The 19,131-nt window shown below is 42.6% G+C and overlaps 1 protein-coding gene across 4 annotated transcripts in view; it reads right to left on the bottom strand.

Moving 5' to 3' along the window:
* APPL2 (adaptor protein, phosphotyrosine interacting with PH domain and leucine zipper 2) overlaps positions 1–9,408 on the bottom strand; it is a 57,727-nt gene extending 48,319 nt beyond the window's left edge. For 3 of the 4 annotated variants that reach the window (XR_009689807.1, XR_009689806.1, XM_061125458.1), the window contains exons 1-2: positions 9,152–9,408; positions 1,022–1,120 (exon numbers count right to left, since the gene is read on the bottom strand). Coding sequence is in view for 2 of the 4 variants with exons in the window: in XM_061125458.1 (XP_060981441.1) it covers positions 1,022–1,120; positions 9,152–9,205 (153 nt within the window). In the remaining 2 variants the exon portion in view is untranslated. The remainder of the gene's footprint in view (positions 1–1,021; positions 1,121–9,151) is intronic. The other variant, XM_061125457.1, reaches the window with a different exon arrangement.
* Between the last annotated feature and the right edge of the window lie 9,723 nt (positions 9,409–19,131).

The raw sequence follows: 19,131 nt of genomic DNA, 5'->3' as shown, positions 1-19,131 counted from the left end.
CTGAAACTGCGCCTGGAACTTAAGAAGTAGTCAATAAATCTCAACTGTCACAATCCTCCTCCTTTTGGGTGTCCCAGCACAATTCCTCCTGGTTAGGTGCCCTTTCTGGCCCAGCACCTCTACACTCTGGTAACTGTTTTGTCTCCCAACCCAGCTGTAAGCTCCCTAATGGCAAGGACTGAGTCTTTTTCCCATTTATGATATGGACGAATGATTAATAAAACAATGATAATAAGTGATTATACATGAAGAGTAAGCATGTAATAATAAATGACTACACACGATTACTAACATATACTATTATACACTGAATGTGGTATTTATTTAGAGATCATAAGTGAGAAAAAGACAGATTTAAGTCAGCAAGGAATTAATAACGAAATTGGCTGCCATAATATTTTGATGTGTAACGTAACAAATTTTATTTTTAAGTAACTCTCAAGTTTTATCCTAGAAAGTAACATACATAGGCAATTCTTAATTTTAAAAAGATTCACTTTTGCTACTCAGCAGTTTATTTTCCAAGGTTTTGCAAGACAAAGATACTTGTTCCTCAAAACAAAGAACCACCCAACTGTTCTAGAACTGTGACTCAAGTCTTTTCAGAGGAAGCAATTGAAAAAAACATCTCTACGTGCCTGCACTGACATCTAAAACTGACCATTTATGAGAAAGAAAAGAGCCATGCCTCAGAATACTGAACCCACTCATTCACAAGTAGGAAGAGGAGACTCAAATGTTTCCCTTTGGGACTGCATTTTTTTTTTAATTAAATAAGCAGTGATGTGGTACCTTTCTACTGGTTCTACTAGTTACAGGAAAATCACCCTCTTTCTTAGGCTATGAAAACAAACTGTCTTAGTTTTTGAGGTGAAGAGAAGAGAAAAACAATTGTGATTTTATTTCAAAAATTTAAAAGGGGGTGTTCTGACTCAAATCTCTCAACCTCCTGAGAGAAGTTCAAGACAAGGGCAGAGGGCTCCTACTCTGTTCGCCTCCAGCTGAGTGGGCAGGAGGATACCTGGGCTCCATAGACGCGCTGCATCGCCTGGAGCAGCTGGTTGGTATAATCCGTGAGAGTGCCGGCATCTTCCTCAAATACACTCAGTAAAGAGCGAGTCTGGAAGAAAAGAGAACAATATTATTTCTAAGTGGGAAAGTTACAAAGAAGTAAAACAAATACACAGACACACACAGAAATGGGGAAGGAAGATGCCTATTCTCTGGCTTTCTTTTTTTATTCCTAATACTGATACAAGTTGATTCCTGGAGCTTTAATTTAGAATTCCTTTTCTAATCCTTTAGACTACAGTGCAAGGGCAAACTGAATACAGTTCGAGTACTGGGAACAGAGAAGGAAAGCCAGTTTCTAAAGGGTTAAGACTCAAGGGCTATTATCTGTCTTGACTTTAGCCTTTACCTAAGCACCAGTCAAGCTCACCCAATAAAGCAGTGTTAGAAAGGGCGGCCTCTCCCTTCAAGCCTGTAAACTGAGTTCACCGCCAGTCCTGTCTGTGTGCCTGGGGCGCGGTCACCCGGCACGGCATCATCACAGCAGTTAACCACCTGTCTGGTTTTCTGCAATCCTGAGTGTCTTGCGGGAGTGTGTCATTGCTTCCGCTTAAGACACTACAGTCAATCTCCATGTCTTTCATCACATTCTAGTCAACCAAGTTTTTAAACTCATGGCCAGGAAACTTCGTGTACGGTGGGCATGCCAGCAGAAGTTCTGGGCACAAAACTCAAACAAAAACTTAGGAACGCTAGCTCCATTCCTTTGGGAAGACTACTCAGTGTTTCAAGAACAGCTGACCAATGTCTTAGATGAAAGGTATTTCCTATCATTTTCATGCAGAGTGCCTGATCTGCTGAGCACTAAGAAAATATTTATATATTGGAAGATGTCTAAAGAAGTATCACGGCATTACATAAGAGACCATGTCTGTTCAAGGGACTACTGTTAATGTGTCCAGCACAATGGGAAACATTAGTGACAATGGGATCTCTATTTCAGAGAACAACCCAAGAGGCACAGAACAGAGAGTAAACTATACAGAAATGTCTTTAATAAGGTGATACCCAGGCAGCTTACAAAGAACAATCCATTAAGGTGCACAGCTTCCCTGCAAATGAATTTCAATTCCTTCTTTCTTTTTCTAACTTATCTCAGGCAAGAGAACAATAACTGACCCAAAAGCATCCCCCAGTAAACTAGAAGAGAAATCCAGGCGTTTGAATCATCCGACCTTTGATTTTGTTGACAAACTCTGGGGCACTTCACAGCAGTACATATTATCCTGGCTTTGCCTGAGGTCTTTATGGCTAAAAATACCTTCTCTGAAACCAGTGAACTCTCTTCAGTACCAATTCCTATCAACAGAAGGATCCGAACAAATGAAACAAAAACCATGGCTGTGACCCACTGGATCTCTTAATCCATCACTGGGTGTCAATGAGTAGGTGAAAAGCACTGGCTTACAATTCTTCATTACATCTCTTTCAAATATACTATTTGAAGAAAAGAAGATTGCTAAAAGATGTTTTTAGAACCTACAGTGACTAGTCTATTACTCTGGAGTCATTCATTCATGTATATACTTATGCCTTCATCCAATATTGGATGAAACACTGTGATGGGAATTGAGATTCAGTGGTGATCAGAACCAACTCTGTTCTCCAGAAGCTTATAGTCTACTGGGGCCTCTCAAAGGCTCTGTGATCCCCTTGGGACCATGTCAGTCCTGGGTACTAATTCAGGCCCTAACACTAATTTGCAGGTAGCCCTATTAGTAAAGAAAGCACTTAAGGTGCCCACCAGCGTCTAATACATAGTGGTATCGGAGGATAGTGATCATGAAGAAGAAAATGAATGTCGGCTGCTTATTACACATTGGCTTCACATGTATGATTTCATTTCAACTCTACGGCAACAACATCATCTACACAGTTAACTACTGATATAAACATCAGCTAATAGGAGAGAACCATTCGGTATTCATGGTGTCAATGATGAAGGAGTTCTTCAATGTTTATTATGATTCGGGTTCCCTTCTTTGCTGTAACAGTATGTCTAAGAGAATGAGAAAGAGTGATACAACTGGACTGAGGCTATTTAATTTTTTAAAACACTACTGACATCCATTTAGTTGACTCCTACTTACTGTTTTTAAAACTCTTAGGAACAAAACAGAGAGCTGTAGGATGAAATGAGAGGGCTTGTATAAATATCCTCCACAAAGAAAGCAGAAAGAAAACTAAAAACTACCATTTACTCTATATGTCCTAAGTGTCAGACACTGTGTCGAGCACTAAACACTACTTCATCTAATCCTTCCATCAACTTTACTAGATACCACAGTTAAACTAACTCCATTTTACAGATGACAAAACTAAGGCTCATCAAGGTTAAGAAACCTCCCAAAACTGGGAAGCAGCAGGGCTGCAATGTAAACCCAGGTCTGGCTGGCACCAATGGCCAACCTTTTTTCCACCATAGGAGTCTGCGTCCATCACCCAGCAAAGATGGGTATCATCAGTGGGCATGCTCCTTGGCCCACAGCCCACCATCCCGTCTGGAGGCAGGATGCAGCTGTCTGGAGCTGGCTTCTCTTCGGCCATCCTACTATCATGCTCTCACCTGTGATAACAGCCAAAACTACATCACAAATCTTTTTTTCTTTATATCCTGAACATGTTTACCATGATACTCATTAAAACTAACAAAAACTCTCCAATCTTCCCTTTCTAACTGAACGAGGCCATGATCATTCTTGAAAAAAAAATACCCAGCTATCTCGGACACTGTTTAACATCCACATTTATCAGCTCTATATCTGTTTAAACTTATACATGGAACAACAGGAATGTTCTGAGATATGAAGAGGGAACAGGACCAGTCAAAGGTACACTAGTTGCTGGAAAGTTCTACCAAAAAATCCAGAGGACACTGTTGCATATAATTATAAGGACAATAATAGCAATCCTTTATGGAGTTACTGTAATATGCAAGCATGAAGATACTGATACTTTACATGTTACTTATTCTCCATAAGAATTAAGCAAGTATTTTATTCTGATTTTACACATGCTGAAACACAAGCTTAGAGAGGTTGAGTCACCTGCTGGATCAAGATTTAAATTCCATCCCTTCTCTACTAGTCTGTACTCTCAAGAGTATGCCTGGATAGAAGAACAAAACCAAACACCTTAGCCTTAGCTCCACACTACCCTCTATCTCAGAATAAAGAAACCAAGCACCATCTAATAAAATAGTCCTAAACATTTTTCATGCCTAAAAACAGCATCTAATTATATAATGGCACAATTTTAATAGCTGTGATTATAAAATATACACACACATATGTGTATGTATACACACATATGTGTATATTTTATATATATTTAAAATGTTTCAATATTTATCACATATACTATATACAAGTATAAATATTACATATATATGTTTAAGGTAAAAACAAAACTCTTATTCCCATATTATGGGAGAGGGAGAGAAATGTCTTGGTAGAGCCAAGTCTACTGAAATAAAAATGTATTATAAACAAAGAGTACAGCAGGACAAAAGTCTTCCACAATGAAGACAAAACCACTAGGTAATGTTCTGATGCATCTTGCCTGAGTTAAAAAAGGCCTGGTTTCCCAGCTGGACCTCTCACTGTGTGATCTCAGAACTCAATCTTTAAATTGTCTGTGCTTCAGTTGTGCCAACTGCAAAGGAAACAAACATCATAACAAAACAGCAAGCAACAGCGCTTCCCTTTATCTCAAAAGCACACCACGTACAGGCAAAAGACCAGCCCCTGGAGAGGGGCAAGCTGCAGCAGCTCACAGTTGCATCTGTGTTCCTATCACAGTGGTGCTCACTCAGTGCTGCAACTGCTGCGTCCTTATCTGTCTCCCAGAACAGACTGTGAACCAGCAGAGGGCAGGCACTCTCGTCTTAATTTGTCACTACATTCCAGCATTTACCGGCACTCAGCCAGGAGCAGGGGGTTTCCCAGGTGGCTCTAGTGGTAAAGAACCCGCCTGCCGATGCAGGAGACAAAGGAGATGCAAGTTCAATCCCTGCATCAGGAAGAACCCCTGCAGAATGTAATGGCAACCCACTCCAGTATTCTTGCCCGGAAAATTCCATGGACAGAGGAGCCTGGCGGGCTACAGTCCATGGGGTTGCAAAGAGTCAGACACGACTGAAGTGACTTAGCACGGACAGGATCAGCGGCTCCCAAACAGCAACAGAGACAAGTATCTTAATCCCTAAAATATCCTGTCTCTCATATAGCAGAGATCAAATTGTGGACATCCGTTGGATCACTGAGAAAGCAAGAGAGTTCCAGAAAAACATCTACTTCTGCTTTACTGACTTGGCCAAAGCCTTTGACTGTGTGGATCACAACAAACCGTGGAAAACTCTTGAAGAGATGGGAATACCAGACCCCCTTACCTGCCTCCTGAGAAATCTGTATGCAGGTCAAGAAGCAACGGTTACTACTGGACATGGAACAACAGACTGGTTCCAAATCGGGAAAGCAGGACGTCAAGGCTGTATATTTGTCACCCAGCTTATTTAACTTATATGCAGAGTACACCAATCAAAACGTCGGACTGGATGAAGCACAAGTTGGAATCAAGATTGCCGAGAGAAATATCAATAACCTCAGATATGCAGATGACACCAACCTTATAGCAGAAAGCAAAGAACTAAAGAGCCTCTTGATGAAAGTGAAAGAGGAGAGTGAAAAAGTTGGCTTCAAACTCAACATTCAGAAAATGAAGATCACGGTATCTGGTCCTATCACTTCATGGCAAATAGATGGGGAAACAATGGAAACAGAGAGATACTTTATTTTTTGGGCTCCAAAACCATTGCAGATGGTGACTGCAGCTGTAAAAATAAGACACTTACTCCTTGGAAGGAAAGTTATGACCAACCTAGACAGCATATTAAAAAGCAGAGACATTACTTTGCCAACAAAGGTCCATCTAGTCAAAGCTATGGTTTTTCCAGTAGTCATGTATGGATGTGAGGGCTGGACTTTAAAGAAAGCTGAGTGCCAAAGAACTGATGCTTTTGAACTGTGGTGTTGGAGAAGACTCTTGAGAGTCCCTTGGACTGCAAGGAGATCCAACCAGTCCATCCTAAAGGAAATCAGTCCTGAATATTCACTGAAGGACTGATGCTGAAGCTTCAATACTTTGGCCACCTGATGGGAAGAACTGACTCCTTAGAAAAGACCCTGATGCTGGGAAAGATTGAAGGCAGGAGGAGAACGGAATGACAGAGGATGAGATGGTTGGATGGCATCACTGACTCGACGGACATGAGTTTGAATAAACTCTGGGAGTTGGTGATGGACAGGGAAGCCTGGCATGCTGCAGTCCAAGGGGTCGCAAAGAGTTGGGCACGACTGAGCGACTGAACTGAACCAGAAATAATACATGTACACCCATCAACTAGTCTTATAATACGATGTGCAGCGCTGTGAACTATAAAGAAAAAAGGATGTGAATAGATGTATCTAAGGTCAGTGAACTGTTATTCAGCTTCTCTTGGGTCACTGAGTTTAAACATAAAAGCTTCTGTGTTCATTAAAGAATCCTGTGCAACCAGGTTACTAGAGTAACCCTCATAAATATTCCATATAAAACAAGAGGAAACAAACAATAGACGGTTTCTTAAGAACACTTCCTTTTAGTGAAATATTCTAGGTCACCAATAACAGAAAAGCCAGGTGCTAGGTAGCTGGGCTAACTTGAACAACACAGGCAGACTGCCTGGGTTCCAATCCCGGCTCTTCCAGTCTATAATGTATAATCTTGGGGGCAAATTATTTAACTTCTCTGCTCCTTGGTAATTTTAATAGAGGACCTACTTCAAAGATTGTTGAATTAGATGAGTTAATATACGTAAAGTATTGAGAAGAGTGCCTGGCACATAAAGTGCATGTATGATACAGGTGTTTGCTATGGTTTTTATTCTTTATAGATAAAATGAAGGAGTTGGATTAGATTCCTTCCAATTATAAGTCTATGAATCTCTTGGGAGGAAAGCTGCATTAGGCACAGGCCCCACACAAGAACACTACGCTTTGATGTGTCCTAGAAGTTAGCTTCCTTTCAAACCTCACCAAGAACCCTTATAAGTAACACTCATGTCTCAAAAGCAATGACAAATTCATCACATAAAGAGGAACATTAAAGACGAAGGACAAGGCCTCCATACTTCTTCTTCCTCACGCATGATAAAACTTTAAGCCCCTTAAAGATCATCTGCTTCTCATTCTGCAGATGAGAAAAACCGAGCCAGTCACACGCTTGGGCTCGTGCTGTCGCTCGGTCATGCCCAACTCTTTGCAACTCTGTGGAGTGCAGCCCACTAGGCTCCTCTCTCCATCCATGGGATTTCCCAGCAAGAATACTGGAGTGGGTTGCCATTTTCTCCTTCAGAGGATCTTCCTGATTCAGGGGTTGAACCGGGTCTCTTGTGTCTCCTGCATTGGCACATGTGTTTTTATCACTGTGCCACCTGGGAAGCCCGAGTCACAGGACAGAGATGAGGAATTCACCCAAATCAAATGGTGAATTAATGTTAGAGCCACAATTAGGACCCAGGTGTCCCGACTTGCTTGCCAGTCCTCTTTAGCCTGCCTCACAGCTGAGTACATCCCGAAAACCACTCAGAACTAGTGCAAATTCATTGATGTGAAACCCAAAAATTCCGAATGTTAACTCCTCGGTGAGGGCAACACTGAGATTCAGTTAGTGCAGCCTCTCTAACCTGGCTCGGCCATCACCATGCTCCATTAGGAAAGCAATGTATCTTTGCATCTCAGTTTCTCCAACTACAAAGCAAGGGGAAATTCTTGTTCAAAATGATAGAAATCCCACTTTATTATCTTCAGATCCCATACAATAGGTGTGAGGATGGACAAAATGACTTCTACCAAGGGCTTTTGTCCCATCAAAATGCCAGAAGTACAGAAACTTCAAAGCAGACTTTGAAAAAGTCAATCAGACCAGAGGATGCCAATTAAAACACAAACAGACAAAAAAATCACAGCTTCCTTACAATTTCTTGACTATGTAAGGAAGATCACAAAGAAATGGGCACAAGTTTCTAAGCACAGAGTCCTTTGACTACTAAGTCTGAAGTGGAGAGATGTAGAGTGGGTAAGTTCATCAAAGGATCATCTCCAGGAGGCCCAATTCATTAAGAAGGAAATCGAAAGGAAGCAAAAAGGGAAGAGAAGTTGTGAGAGAAAAACAGTTTTACTCTTAAAATCTTACTCTCATTTTTCAAGAGTTGAGACACTAGGGAATAAAGAGACCTACTTAAATAACCCAGGGATGCAGAGCCACTAGGGTAAAGAAGAAGCTGGGGAAACGTTAATGAAGGTGAACAAAGGTTCCCTGGGGAAAGGTGCACTGATTTAGGAACTAAAGTTATTCTGCACTCACTATATTTACACACCAGCTTTCTGCAGACCTCAAAGGACTTGAATCTCATCTCGGGAGTGCTAATGAAGTATCCCCGTGCGACAAATGAGAGAGGTATTGTATTGTTACAATTTCCTCTTCACAAATGGGAAAACAGGGCCAAGGGGAGGTCTGGCACCGCTGGGAAAGAGGTCGAGGCTCTCTGTCTCTCACTCTGGCCCTAAATCCACCAGGTCTCAGCATATCAGCAGCAGTAATAAGACTGCCTTCTTATTCTGTGTCAGACATTACTCGCTAACAACTTTACAGGCACTTCTTTAATTCTTAAAACTCTAGGAGGCAGGTACAATCATTATCCCTATCTTACAGATGACGAAACTGAGGCAGAAAAAGATTATCTGACCGGGGCACTCGGCTAGTAAGCGGTGAGCCCAGGTGTAGGCCAAGCAGCCCCGGTTTCAGCTGAGTTTGGAAAGGGGTCGGGACACAAAGACAGGGGGTTGCTTTCCTGGTGTCTCCAGCTCTGCCTGAGGGATGCCATGTCCCGGAGCATCCCGGGTTCAGGACGCAGGGCCGGGACCCGCCCCCTCCTTGCCCCCAAGGTGGCCCGGCGTACTCCCCGCCCCCACCCCGGGGCTGGAAGGGCCTCCTCGGCCTCAAGCCCTCGGGCGAGGGGGACCCGGGCGGCGGGAGGTACCTGGGGGCTGTCCTGCAACGCCTCCTCTAGCAAGAGCTTGTCCACGGCGGGCATGGCGCCGCGCGGAGAGCCGGGGGCCGGATGGAAGCACGGAGGGCGGATGGCGCGGCAGTCGAGGGTGCTCCAGGCTCAGGCGACGAGCGTATGCTCTGTGCCTTGGGTGGCCCCGCGCGCGCCCACGCCTGGCCAGTGGCCGTCGCCGTCCGCCCGCCGGCCCTCCTCTCAGCCCAGCCCTCAGCTGAGCAGGATCAACAGGAAGTGTGGCGAGCGGCCGACGCGGCCACCGGAAGTGTGGCGGCCCCGCTTCCGCCAGCGCCCTTCTCTCGCGGGAAACCGCATACCCCGCCGGGCCCCAGAGAGCCAGTAGAGTGTGAGGGTCGGTGGGAAGGGGCCGGTGCTTAAGCTCGTCAATGCGTCTAAAGCCCAGGAGGGGGAACTCAAGAGCGGAAGCGAGTGAAAGTCGCTCGGTCGTGTCCGAGTCTTTGCGACCCCTTGGACTATTCAGTCCATGGAATTCTCCAGGCCAGAACACTGGAGTGGGTAGCCTTTGCCTTCTCCAGGGGATCTTCCCAACCCAGGGATCAAACCCAGGTCTCTCGCGTTGCAGGCAGATTCTTTACCAGCTGAGCCACAAAAGCGGAAAGATAAGGTTTTATCTGCCTGTGGTACCCAGACTTTTTGAGTAAACGAGATTAAGAGTCGATAGGTTTTGAAAATCTGTGAAATGCTGTGTGAAAATCTTAAGCTCCCCGCACCACTTTTTCTAGAAAAATCCTCGTGCCCTCGGGACAGCTCTGGGAGCAGAGAGGTCAGTTAGTTCTAGGGGAAAAAAATAGGTAACTGAATCATCTGTGGTATTTACAAATAACCTTTTGGCGAAACCACAGCTATTTGGCCAACATGGTTAGGTCTCGTCCTCGTGAATTGCTACGTTTTATCATTTTGGAAAATGTCCTAATTAAGTTTTTAGGGTAGATGATCTAGTTCAGTGTTGTCATTTAGAGATTTTTTTTTTTTAAGGGACCCAAAGAATGATTTGGTCAGTCAGTTAATGGAAGCTAGAGGAAGAAGAGAAAGAGGGAAGAGGAGGTGATGGCGAATGAAACTTGGTATCTTCTTATACCAAAGGCAAGGGTTTCAGAATCTCCTCCTTTAGGAATCTAAGATTTTTGTAATAGGACATGTCACCAAAAACAAACAAAAACACCAAAACCAAACCAACAAACAAAAATGGCAAGCAGAATATGATTTTTTTAAAAATACAAATTCTGTGTTTTATAGAAACACCTGGGTATATTAAGGCACAGTCTGAATTGCAAACACCTCTGAAAAGCCAGTGGTGTTCTGCCTGATCACTTGAAAGCTCCAAGGCCATTATTCCCTGTCTGGCTCTAGACAGCACTAACCTTTCCTGAGCCATGGTGTAGGCTCCATGGGGAAATCGTCCACCATCCTTCCCCCATCATATTCTTTCTTCTTGTTGGGTAGCATCATGCTCAAACTGTGTTTCTTCCTTTTCCTGTATTTTCTATCAAGTATCATTCAGAGCTAGTGGTAAAGAACCCACCTGCCGATGCAGGAAGTGTAAGAGATGCTGGTTGGATCCACGGGTCTGGAAGATCCCCTACAGGTAGGGCATGGCAACCCACTCCAGTGTTCTTTCTTGGAGAATCCCATGGACAGAGGAGCCTGGCAGGATGCAGTCCAGAGGGTGGCAAAGAGTCTGACACCACTGAAGTGGCTTAGCCCTCATGCACAGCATTCAGTTAATTTCACCTCACACACTCTCCCAACTCTTTTGTGACTGAAATCCTTTTCCGCAAGGTCAGACTCAAACACTTTCTTCTCTCTTCCTGGCACCAACGATTGCTACCTCCTCTGAGCCTTGACCATCATCTGAAGTGACTTGATTGTCATCCAGCATGACTTACTCAGTAGGACCTTTTCTTTCTATATGCAGGTCTTACTCTGTCTATAGTGAGTCTCTCTCTATCACCTTCCCTCTATTCTGAATACTGAGACACATAATACAAGTTTGCTGTTTATAGCACATTCATTTCTTCCAGTTCAGTTCAGTTCAATTCAGTCTCTCAGTCGTGTCCGACTCTTTGCGACCCCATGAACCGCAGCACGCCAGGCCTCCCTGTCCATCATCAACTCCCGGAGTTTGTTCAAACCCATGTCCATCAAGTCGGTGATGCCATCCAACCATCTCAGCCTCTGTTGTCCCCTTCTCCTCCCGCCCTCAGTCTTTCCCAGCATCAGGGTCTTTTCCAGTGAGTCAGCTCTTCGCATCAGGTGGCCAAAGTATTGGAGTTTCAGCTTCAACATCAGTCCCTCCAATGAATACCCAGGATTGATCTCCTTTAGGATGGACTGGTTGGATCTCCTTGCAGTCCAAGGGACTCTCAAGAGTCTTCTCCAACACCACAGTTCAAAAGCATCAATTCTCTGATGCTCAGCTTTATTTATAGTCCAACTCTCACATCCATACATGACTACTGGAAAAACCATAGCCTTGACTAGGCGGACCTTTGTTGGCAAAGTAATGTCTCTGCTTTTTAATATGCTGTCTAGGTTGGTCATAACTTTCCTTCCGAGGAGTAAGCGTCTTTTATTTCATGGCTGCAATCACCATCTGCAGTGATTTTGGAGCCCAGAAAAATCAAGTCAGTCACTGTTTCCACTGTTTCCCCCATCTATTTGCCATGAAGTGATGGGACCGGATGCCATGATCTTAGTTTTCTGAATGTTGAGCTTCAAGCCAACTTTTCACTCTCCTCTTTCACTTTCATCAAGAGGCTCTTTAGTTCTTCTTCCACTCCTTTCCAATTAAGAGGAATTTCCCTCAACCTTCCATCTTGGTTTGTTTCTACCCTTCCATTCAATTGGAAACACAACAGTTGTTAATTCCCGACCAAACAAACAGTAAAAGTCCTTCTGAAGATAAGAATAGTACAAGATTGTACCAAGGGAGAGAGATTGCATGCATTTTTATTTGAAATAGATGTAAAAAGGGGACAGAATACTTGAAAGGTCTCAGAAGTCCCATTGGGAATTACCACATTTTTCATGCACCCCCTCATCTCCTGATTAAAGTTACTTTTCCTCAAACACCAGTATTCAAAATTGTTTAAACTCTGTCCTTACATGATGCTCTTACTTTTCTATGTTTTATTGCTACACTATGGGCTAAACAGCTTTAGTGGCATTTCTTGGCACTTAAGGACCATTTATAAAATTGTTTCTATGAGAAAATGCATCCCAAATTCAAAACAACTAAGTTATAAAACCAACCTGGGAATACAACACATTTGTAAATGGTTAATTCATTTCATTAATTTATCCAATTATTCATTCATTTAATAAATATACCCTGCTAGATGCTAAGCACTGTGTCTCCCACTTATTTTACTGTCTTTTTTGTGGTTCTCATTTAAATTCTGAAGCCAGGATTCTCCTCTTCAATAGTTAATCTGTACAAAACTATGTAAGAGGAGTTTTTATGTAAACAAGAGACATTTTTCATTATAAGTATCTGTTCCTATAAACCTCTTATGAGGATAGACTTCAAACATCCACCCAGCTGTATCTGAAATCCCTGGACAGCTGTGAGGTTACTGACAGGAAGAAGAGAAATGGACAATTTAGAGTTGTCATGTCCTCTGGGGAGAGACAGCTGAACTCTATGGAGCTACAATCTTTTTACCCATTGAAGACCAATGGGGAAAAGTACAAGTGTTGTTTCCAAAGGTAACTATCTGTGTGTCCTGTATTAGTCAGGACTTTCTCAGTTGCAAGTGACAGAAATCGAACTCCTCTTTGCTTAAAGAAAACATAAAGGTATGGGAGAAACTGAGGGGTGAGAAGACTGTATTTCTTAGATTATTTGTACACTGATGAGGATGAACCAGTGGAACAGGGGAAACAGACGATACAGAAGGGTGGAGAAATAATTGCAGGAACACAATCCTTGAGCAGACAAAAAGAAGTGGGAACCTAGTCACACATAGGGGGAATGGAAGCAGGGACAGAGCATTCAGGTTGATAGATAAGGCAGTGGGTTGGTAGAGTAAATGGAGAATGATGCAGGAGCTCTTTTCTGATTGCTTTTATTTTCACAGGCCTTACTTCACACATCTTTATTTCCTCAACACCAAGCTCAGGACTTGATTTATAATTGGCTTTCAATGAAAATTTGCTCAGTGAGGTATCAGTAGGGTTAAATATGGCTGTAACTAATAAGAAAAAGCTTATGGTGTCAAACATGATATAACTTTATTTCTCTTAAGTACTTAAGAAGTCTAGAGGTGGTGGCATGGCCTTCCACAGTATCAGTCACTGATTCTTTCTATCCTGTCCTCTGGCTTCCCTTCCCAAAGTCACTCCATGGCCGAAGATGGCTGCTGATATTCCGGTCATTAAGTCTACCTTCCAAACCAGCAGGTTGAATAAAGCAGCAGGGGACATGCTTCCACCAGAAAGTGCGCGTACCACTTCTTATATTCCATCACCTAAGCCAGAACTTAGTCTTATGGCCACACATAGATATGTGAGAAGCTAGAAAATTGACCTTTTCCCAGGCTCAGTATGCCCAGCTAAAACCAAAGACTCTCTTTATATACTGCTGGTGGGGATGTAAAATGGCATAGCACTGTGGAAAATAGTTTGGCAGCTTTTCAAAATATTAAACATAAAGTTATCAAATGACCCAGCAACTCCTTCCTAGTGTAAACACAAGAGAATTGAAAAGATTTGTCTGCACCAAAGCTTATATGTGAATGTTCAGGGTAGCATTATTCGTAATAGCCAATAAGTGGGAAACAACCCAAATGTTTATCAACTATCGATAGATATGGCTTCCCTGGTGGCTCAGGGGTAAAGAATCCACCTGTCAATGCAGGAGACATGGGTTCAATCCCTGGTCCAGGAAGATCTCACATGCTGTTGAACAAATAAGTCCATACACCGCAACTATTGAGCCTGTGCTCTAGAACCCAGGAGCCTCAACTACTAACACCTGCACACCCTAGAGCCCATGCTCTGCAGCCAGAGAAGTCACTGCAATTAAGAAGCCCGCACCTCACAACTAGAGAGTAGCCCCCTCGCTGCAACTAGAGAAAAGCCCATGCAGCAACAAAGACCCAGCACAGACAAAAATGTCAATTTTAAAAAATTTATTGAAAAAACTATTAATGAATAAATGAAATGTGGTATTATGGTATACTATTCTATCATTGAAAGAAAAGAAAGGGGAGTAATAATCTGGGGACAATGATTTTTGCTATAGTTTCCCAGAATGTGTTGATTGATGATTCTCTTTGGGCTGCATTTAGGCTAATTTGAATAAAAGGGGAAAAAATTCTATAAAGAGGAATATGTGCCACCTCACACCAGTCAGAGTGGCCATCATCAAAAAGTCTACACATAATAAATGCTGGAGAGGGTGTGGAGAAAAGGGAGCCCTCCTACAGTGCTGGTGGGAATGTAACTTGGTGCCAGCTAGGGAAAACACTGCGGCAATTTCTTTAAAAACTAAAAATAGAGTTCCCATATGATCCAGTAATCCCAATTCAGGGCATATACCTGGAAAAGAGAAAAACTTTAATTCAAAAAGATACATGCACCCCCAATGTTCATAGCAGCACTATTTACAATAGCTAAGACATAGAGGCAACCTAAATTTTCATCAACAGATAAACAGATGAAGAAGATGTGGTAAATATATGCAATGGAATATTGAAAAGTAGTGAAAGAGTTAGTAGCTCAGTCGTGTCCAGCTCTTTGCAACCCCATGGACTGTAGCTCACCAGGCTCCTCTGTCCATGGAATTCTACAAGCAAGAATACTGGAGTGGGTAGCCATTCCCTTCTACAAGTGATCTTCCCAACCCAGGGATTGAACCCTGGTCTCCCACATTGTAGAATCTTTACCATCTGAGCCACCAGGGAAGCCCCAATGGAATATTCAGTTCAGTTCAGTCACTCAGTCATGTCAGACTCTTTTCAACCCCTTGGACTGCAGCACGTCAGGCTTCCCTGTCTGCCACCAACCCCCAGAGCTTGCTCAAACTCACATCCATTTAGTCATTAATGCCATCCAACCATCTCCTCCTCTGTCATCCCCTTCTCCTCCTGCCTTCAATCTTTCCCAGCATCAGGGTCTTTCCCAGTGAGTCAGGTGGCCAAAGTATTGGAGCTTCAGCTGCAACACCAGTCCTTCCAATGAATATTCAGGACTGATTTTCTTTAGGAATGGAATATTACTCAGCCATGAAAAAGAATGAACTAATGCCATTTACAGTGACGTGAATGGACCTAGAGATTATCATACTAGGTGAAGCATTTTCAACAAAGCAAACATATGATATCAGTTATATATGGGGTCTAAAAAATGACATAAATAAACTTATTTATAAAAACAGAAATAGACTCACAGATAGAAAACAAACTTACAGTTACCAGAGGGAAAAGGGGAGGCATAAATTAGGAGTTTGAGATTAACAGATATACACTGCTGCTGCTGCTGAGTCACTTCAGTTATGTCCGACTCTGTGTGACCCCATAGATGGCAGCCAACCAGGCTCTTCTGTCCCTGGGATTCTCCAGGCAAGAATACTGGAGTGGGTTGCCATTTCCTTCTCCACAGATATACACTACTATATATAAAATAGATAAACAAGGACCTACTGTGTATTTGATATCTTATAGTAACCCGCATTAAGAAGAACCTGGTTGTATGTATGTATCCTGAATCACTTTTCTGTATACCTGAAACTAACACAGCATTATAAATTAACTATACTTCAATTTTTAAAAGAAGAAGAGTACGTGACATGAACAGAGAAGCAGGCTTGAGAAAACTCCCAGAGAGATATTCTCAAGTTCTAATGCCATGGGCTCAGTTTATCATCACCTCCTTGCTGAAGATTAAAGACTTGACTTTCCATTTGAACTCATAAAACAAAACAGTTTAGGAAAATAGTGTCTTGGTCATAAGGTCACTGACTTTAAACTTCTGCAAAATGAACAACTTGGCTCTCTGTTACCAGTGACTTTAAAATTGGAATAGTCAGAGCCTGGGAAATGCTCCAGAGAAACCGCTGTCTGGTCCTCATAACATTTGGTTATCAAGCAAGAAACTTGGATGTTCAGTAGGAAGACCATCCCTAAAGTTGAAGCCCCATATTTATAGAAAAGAATGCTAATAATGAACAGATTAAGAGGAAAGTGTGGCATTATAAAAAGATAACTGACTTTGCAGTTAGACCTGTATTCAAGTCCTGGCATCATGGTTTGCTAGCTGTGAAACTTTCAGGCAAGTTATTCAAGTTTTCCAAGCCTTCTGAGCCTCAGATCACTTCTTTATGATATGGGAATGATAGTATCTACAAAGCCTGTTTCCATGGACACCTGGCCACCTGTACTGTTTTAAGTAGGACTGTTTCAGTCACACACGGCAGAATTCTAACTCTGATTAGCTTAAGGAAAATATAAACAGCTGGGAGAAAGTGGAGGGGCATGAGGAAAGGCTGGATTTCTGAGACTGTCTATCCAGGAAGGGCAGGCATGAAGCTGGAAACTGTTGGAAGGAGAAACTCAAAATCCTCAGGGCTGGCTCTCCACCAGTCATCCTCTCCATGTGGGCTTTCCTCTCTCAGCCCCAAGTCTCAGGCTCTAGAATCATGTCTGCTGGCAGCTGCAGGCTCATCTCTGGCAAGATGAGCAAAGGGCTGTCTCCCATCTTTTTTAGTTAAGGACTCTGGTAATCCTGCTTTAGGACCCCTACCTAGCCACTCCTTGGATCACTAACTGTGGCTGTGTGTGCACATGCTACCTCGAAACACAAGGGGCTTGGCCCAGGTCAGGACCACACCCTCGATGCCGGAGGAGATGGGGTTAGTTACCGGAAAACAACAGAGGAAGTACTGCATAAATTCAGGCTTAAGGAGTCTACCCCCTCTCCCAGACCAACCTCAGCCTTCAACCTATCCCTCCTCCCTCACCATCCCTACTCTCTCTTCTATTCCACGTCTCAGTGAATAATTTCACCTAGTAGCTGAAGCCAGGAGTCCGGAGTCGAGCTATCTTCCCCTCCCCCAGTGGAATGACTCACCCAGCCCTTGAACTCTGCCTGCAAGTTCCTCCCACATCTATCACTTTCTCTCCATCCCCCTCCACAACCCTGGCACAGGACTGACCATCCTTCTTCTGTGTGACGCTAATAACGGGTCTTCTTTCTTTTTGTTGTACCTCCTTCTATATTAACTTCCTCACTCTGCTGAGAGTTATTTTTCTAAAGAAAAAATAACTAAATAACTTGTCTTGTGTATTTCTTCCCTGTTCAAGATTTTTTAATGGCTCCCCATCAAGGCCAGCTACATAGCTTATGGGACCTGGTGCAAAATATTGAGAAAGCAAGGGGAAAGTGCCATTAAATTTACTAAAATATAAAGTTCTTCCCTTTTTGGTCATCTCTTTTTCAACATGTCATGGTATCTTTATTTGCCACAATGTTCTAAGAAAAGAAAAATTTGAATGAGAAATGGTTAGCATGAACTTTACTGTTCATCTGCGCATGCCAGTTTTAAATGGAAATATGAGTGTTTAAGTCATATGAGGATTCACTGAAGTGGTATAATTTGTATTTATAGCCCACAGAACAAAACTAGCCCAACTGTTTTATCTCACTTCTTAAAATGCACATGGTCTATCAGCACTCAGGGGCAGCTGGTGCCTTTCATAATATGCTTATCTTGTTCTTGCTTTGAGGGGCTGAGAATGCCCAAGGGGCTGTAGTATGCCTACTTTAATTTTGTGCTCATGGAGCATCAGTGAAGGCTATATGTTAGTGGAGCAGCAAGATAATGCAGAAGTACACACGGCATACACCTCCTCTGCTTGTGTGTATACACCATTGTGTTATCAGACATCACTTACAAAACACAAGTTCAGAGATAAAACTATTCCCATCAACAGGTGAATGGATAGAAGAAGATGTGATATGTAGGAATATATACACGATGGAATACTACTCAGCTGTAAAAAAAAGAATGAACTTTTGCCATTTGCAGCAACATGGGTCAACTTAGAGGGTCTTATTCTAAGTGAAATATATCAGACAGAGAAAGACAAATACCATGATACCATATATATCACGTATATGTGGAATCTAAAAAATACAACACACTAGCAAATATAAAAAAGAAACAGACTGACAGAAGAAACTAGTGGTTACCAGTGGGGAGAGGAAAGGTAGGAGGGGCAACATGGGGGGTTGAGAGTTATAAACTACTATGTATAAAGTAAGCTACAAGGAAAATAATCATCCTCCAATTAAAATAAATTAATTTTTTTAAAAAAAGAAATTTAGAAAAAGTAAGTTACAACACAGGAAATATTAACCAATATTTCATAATAACCATAAACCTTTAAAAATTGTGAATCACTGTATAATACATGCTAGTGGTAGAGAGTCCGTCTGTCAGTGCAGGAGATGAGGGTTCAGTCCCTGTGTTGGGAAGATCTCTGGAGTAGGAAATGGCAACCCACTCCAGTATTCTTGCCTGGAAAACTCCATGGACAGAGGAGTCTGTTGGGCTACAGCCTATGGGATCACAAAGAGTCAGACACAACTAAACGTGAGCATAACTGAAGTAATACTGTACATCAGAAACTGTACTTCAATTAAATAAATAAATAAGAAGAAAGATTAAATTACTGAGAATTTCAGAACAGCTGGCAGCAGAGCATTAGACCAAGCATGGGGCCCATCCAAGCATGAAGTCCCGCGGGACTGTACCGGCTACACACCCATGAAGCTGAACTTGATTTCTATTTTCTGTAGGGTGAGTTCAAGCTGTTTTAAATGAAATACTGGACCTTTTATGAGTAGCTGGAAGCCTCTTCTTTCCTTTCTCTATCCATTCTCCCACTTCTTTGCCGCACAGAATTTTTTTCTCTTCCAAGGATGAGCTTCTT

Source organism: Dama dama, chromosome 22 (assembly GCF_033118175.1).
Source record: "Dama dama isolate Ldn47 chromosome 22, ASM3311817v1, whole genome shotgun sequence".
Lineage (NCBI taxonomy): Eukaryota > Metazoa > Chordata > Mammalia > Artiodactyla > Cervidae > Dama > Dama dama.
This window is presented reverse-complemented; position numbering and strand designations above follow the sequence as displayed.